The 4,346-nt window shown below is 29.5% G+C and overlaps 1 protein-coding gene across 1 annotated transcript; it reads right to left on the bottom strand.

Annotated features, from left to right (window-relative positions):
• Positions 1 to 243: 243 nt before the first annotated feature.
• LOC122269679 (uncharacterized) lies at positions 244 to 3,372 on the bottom strand. Its single transcript, XM_087165455.1, has 2 exons — positions 2,628 to 3,372; positions 244 to 894 (listed from the first exon to the last, which is right to left on the bottom strand). The coding sequence occupies exons 1-2, from the start codon at positions 2,814 to 2,816 to the stop codon at positions 730 to 732; spliced, it is 354 nt and encodes a 117-aa protein (XP_087021581.1). The 5' UTR covers positions 2,817 to 3,372; the 3' UTR covers positions 244 to 729.
• Positions 3,373 to 4,346: the final 974 nt, after the last annotated feature.

Genomic DNA, 4,346 nt, shown 5'->3' with positions numbered 1-4,346 from the left:
ATCAATCTACAGAAGCAATTGAATGCAATCAAAATACAAGTGAATTTGTAATTTTATAAGAAGTATTTTATATTAAGTTTATAAGAAGAGATCAAGCAAATAAGTTTATATTGAAAAACAACTATTGTTATTAATTATTATTACTTAAATTAAATTATTTTCGTTAAATACTTAATATAAATATATATTAATATTATAATATATTAATATACATTAATAATGATGAAAAGTATGACACTTGTTGTTATTAAATGATAGAATTCACTAAAAGTATATAAATATGTAATAAATAAAATAATTTTGTGATAAAAATGATAAATGAGGTTTATCTATCGTCAATACATTGGTCATTCTTATTTACACCTGAAAAAATAGCCAAAATACACAATTTTTGTAACTGGGCGGGGCTACCCGACACATTTTGAAAAGAGCTGAAAAACATGTTTTTTTAAATTTCTATTTTTTTAAGTTTAACTATTCTTTTTTTTGGTTTATTCTTTTTGCATTATTCAATTAGATGATAAAACAATAGAAACATACAAAAATGTTGATTATTACTCAGTATTATATAGAAATATAAGCAATACTCCTTAAGTGAGCGGGGCTACCCGATTCTCCCCTATATATGAACAATATTTGCACTAATTCACATTGTACTTTGTTCAACTAATATTTGCACTTCAACCTGACACCCTAGGTAAAGGGTGTCAGGTTGATTTACTACTTAATTTATGTATTACTTACCAAAACGTTTGCTTCATCTTGCTCAAAAGCATCATGATCAATATCCAAATTGTCTTCAGCATCTTGTTGTATAGCATCATCATTAATAACCATCAAAATATCTTTTTCATCATAACATCCAGCCATGGAAATATCTTTATTCTCTTGGTTCTAAAAATAGATACAAAAGAATTTTTTCTTAAACTGAAACAAGTCAGGCAGCAGAAATTTTTAATTCCAGAAAACAAATGCTCAAAAATACAATCAAAAGATTTCTTCTCCAAATTTAAAAAAAAAAAAAAAAAATGCAAAGATTAAAAATTGAAATAAGCTATAGCGTAGCGCAGTGTTTCCCAACCTTTATTGTGCCATGTCCCACCTAAGACAATCTAAAATTCTTTTGCCCTCCTATATAACATATACATAATTTTTAATATTAAAAAATTGAATTGTTCACTTTCACTTAAGAAACTTAAATGATAGGTTTTAGGAAGAAATCACCAGGAAATTGTTAACGAAACACAGTAAGTAAATTTTCGAAACATATGATGAAAAAACTAAAATTCAAATAGTTTTAATAAAGATTTTTCTATAATAATTTAATATTTTAATTTAGTGAGATCCTTGCTGCACAGAGATTTTATGTTAGGTTCCAATTTGGTTAGCTTCAGTCTCAAGTATCCCCGTTGTGTAATATCCAGACGATTTCTTTTTTTAGCAGTAAATCATTTACAGCACTAAATCCAAATTCAGCTAAATATGAAGATGGAAACGGTAGCAATAGTTTTCTTGCACATTTGGTTGAATTTGTGTATTTGATTTCTGTTCCTCACAAAGCGATTCCGATAGATTTCTGTTCCTTTCTCTTGTTTCCTCACAAAGCGGCCATTTTTCTCAGAAGCACCATCTGCAGCACAAGATGTTATGTATTTATTGGTATATTATTGACATCTATGTACATTTTTAGCTTGTTATATATATAGTTGGAGGTAGTGGTGCTTTCTAATCTTTTACAGAATAACATTTCTTCAGCAAAATGCCCTTTATCGATATATCTTACGTAAGTCATCAATATTGCCACATTGTCTATCAAAGTTGATTCATCCATTTGCACTGAGAATTTTCTTGTTTTCATCTTTTCAACATGTTGTTTTTCAATATCTTCACTCATTTCGTCTATTCTTCTGCTAACTGTATTGTTACTGAGTGGCATAGCTTTTACAGCTTTGTCATCTTTTTCAAGAACTGTTTTAAGAGATGCTGATATTGACTGTTTTATTAAATTCTCTTCTGTAGTATGATTTTTTCCAGATTTGGCGATGAATAAAAAAATTTGATAACTAGGCTCAAGAATACGATTATGAGTTGAAGTGTGAGCAGTAAATAGAGACTATACTGTTGTCCTCTTTTCAAAATTTTTCTTATAAGTTTGAAAGTCCACGCGGAGTCTGCTGCAGGGAGGTTAACTTGACGCCGCCAAAAGCCCAGTTGATATTCTGGTCTCGTCAAAAGAATTTATAATATTTATTGGCTGCAATTATTTAAGAATTTGATTTTTTCTTTCATTTTTGGCACCGAAATCTAGCACTGCATTTAAATGGCTCGGAGCAAAAGGATTAAACTCGCGTCGAGTCTATTTTTGAATTGCCCCCCTTAGCAATCAAATTGCCCCCCAGTGGGGCGTGGGCCCCACATTGGGAAACACTGGCGTAGCGTATAAAATTTATTTTTTTTTAAAAATTAAAATTGGTTCTAGAAAATTTCTACATTTGATACTGATAAATGTGAAAGGATAGAAAACTTATTTGATTTTTTATTTATAATAAAACTTTTTGAATTTTTGTTAATCCAATTAATATTTTACAAATTAGTATTAAACAGTTTAATTAAAGAATAAAACTTACTTTAAAGCTGATATCGGCATCGCTAGAGTCACTATTAGTTGATTCACCGTAGTTGGAAGATGCTGTTGCTTTAACTTGTTCGTTTGAAGTCGTCTGAAAATGTTTCCTAGCTTTACGACATTTCGTGCTTCGAGGAATTTTTCTATCTGCTGGAACACAGTTCGGCTCTAAATATCGCATATGAGACATACTTTATGAGTTATATTTTATTTCAGCTAACACATAAAGACACGATAATAATGTTAAGAATTTTTGGAAAACAACTCGAGTCTCGCTTTTTTTAGGTTTAACGTAGGTGGTGATGATGGTAGACGGAAAAAAAGGTCCCGGAAATAAAGGTACGGAAAAAAAGGTCCCGGAAAAAAAGGTACGGAAAAAAGGGTCCCTGGAAAAAAAGGTCCCGGTAAAAAAGGTACCTCCATAGGGAAAATCTGTAGGGATATTTCCCCTCTCGCTGTCTGGGCAACATGAATGCTTCTCGCTGTTTCAATGAATATTCTTTTTATCTGTAATAATTCAGATTAGATCATTGAGGTAACGAGAAGGGTAAGGGGGGGGGGCACTTATAGGCTGGTTGTATTACGCTTTTTTTTTTTAAATTTTATTTCACTTATTTATTCTTCTTTGATTATTTTTTAAAGCAGGAAGATACAATTTAAATTTTTTAATAATATTTTACTTTTTTTTTAAATTTTTTAAAGCGAAAAATGTGTTATTTTCTTTTTTAAATTATATTTTGTGAAGAAGTTGCTAATGTGGGGCTTAAAGTAGCCAATTGGGGAAGTTGGGAGGATTTATGTGTTGGATGGTTATTCTTGATTGGAGGTGTAAGTATTGGTGCCTTTTAATTAGAGTAGCGGTATTTCTTTTTTTTATAAGCTGGGTATGTTTAATTTCTCTATTTATTTTATTTTTTTAGGGCAAGATTTAATATAAAATATGCTATTTTTTTTTTCAATTTAAATGATATTTTTTGAAAAGGGTGTTGATATTTATATGAGCCGATTAAGGAAGGTGGGTGGATTTCTGTGTTGGATGTTTATTCTTTAATTGTGGAGAAAGGAAAGTATTGCTCTTTTTTAATTAGAGTCACGGTATTTCTTTTCTTAGAAGCTGGATGTATTTAATTTATTTATTTATTTTATTTTTCTAAGGGGAAGATGCATTTTAATATGTTTAATGTAAAAGATGTTATTTTTTTTATTTTAAATGATAAATTGGAAAGAGGGTATAGATATTCATATTAGCCGATTGAGGAAGGTAGGAGGACTTTTGTGTCGGATGCATTTTTTCTTTCTTTTTATAAGATTTTAAATTGTTATAAGAGGTTTCGTCTTTTATTTATTTATTTATAGGTTTTTTATTTCTTATAAGAGATACGTTTATCTCTATTAACTTATTTTATTGTCGAAAATTCTGATTCGGATGGTTGGTGTCATGGAAATATTTTAAGTTCATATTAATTGATATTTACTTTTGCTAATTGAGGTAAAGGAGAAAGAACATTTAAGCACAATGTTACTTTTTTCCCCTTCCTTTATATGATAAAAAGACTATTTAAAATTTTGTTGTTTCTGTTACAGAATGTGTGTTATTCTTTATTTAACTAATAGTTTAAGAAGTAGTTGACACGACGCTAACGTTATGAATAGTTTTCTTGCCGTTTCATAATTTTGATTCAGATTCGTTAATTAGTGCAAGTAGGAGGAGGAGGGATTT

The sequence above is a fragment of the Parasteatoda tepidariorum genome, chromosome 6 (assembly GCF_982258835.1).
Source record: "Parasteatoda tepidariorum strain Cologne lab strain chromosome 6, Ptep-v5.0, whole genome shotgun sequence".
Taxonomy (NCBI): Eukaryota; Metazoa; Arthropoda; class Arachnida; order Araneae; family Theridiidae; genus Parasteatoda; species Parasteatoda tepidariorum.
Note: the sequence above shows the minus strand (reverse complement) of the source record. Positions and strands in the feature narration are given on the sequence as shown.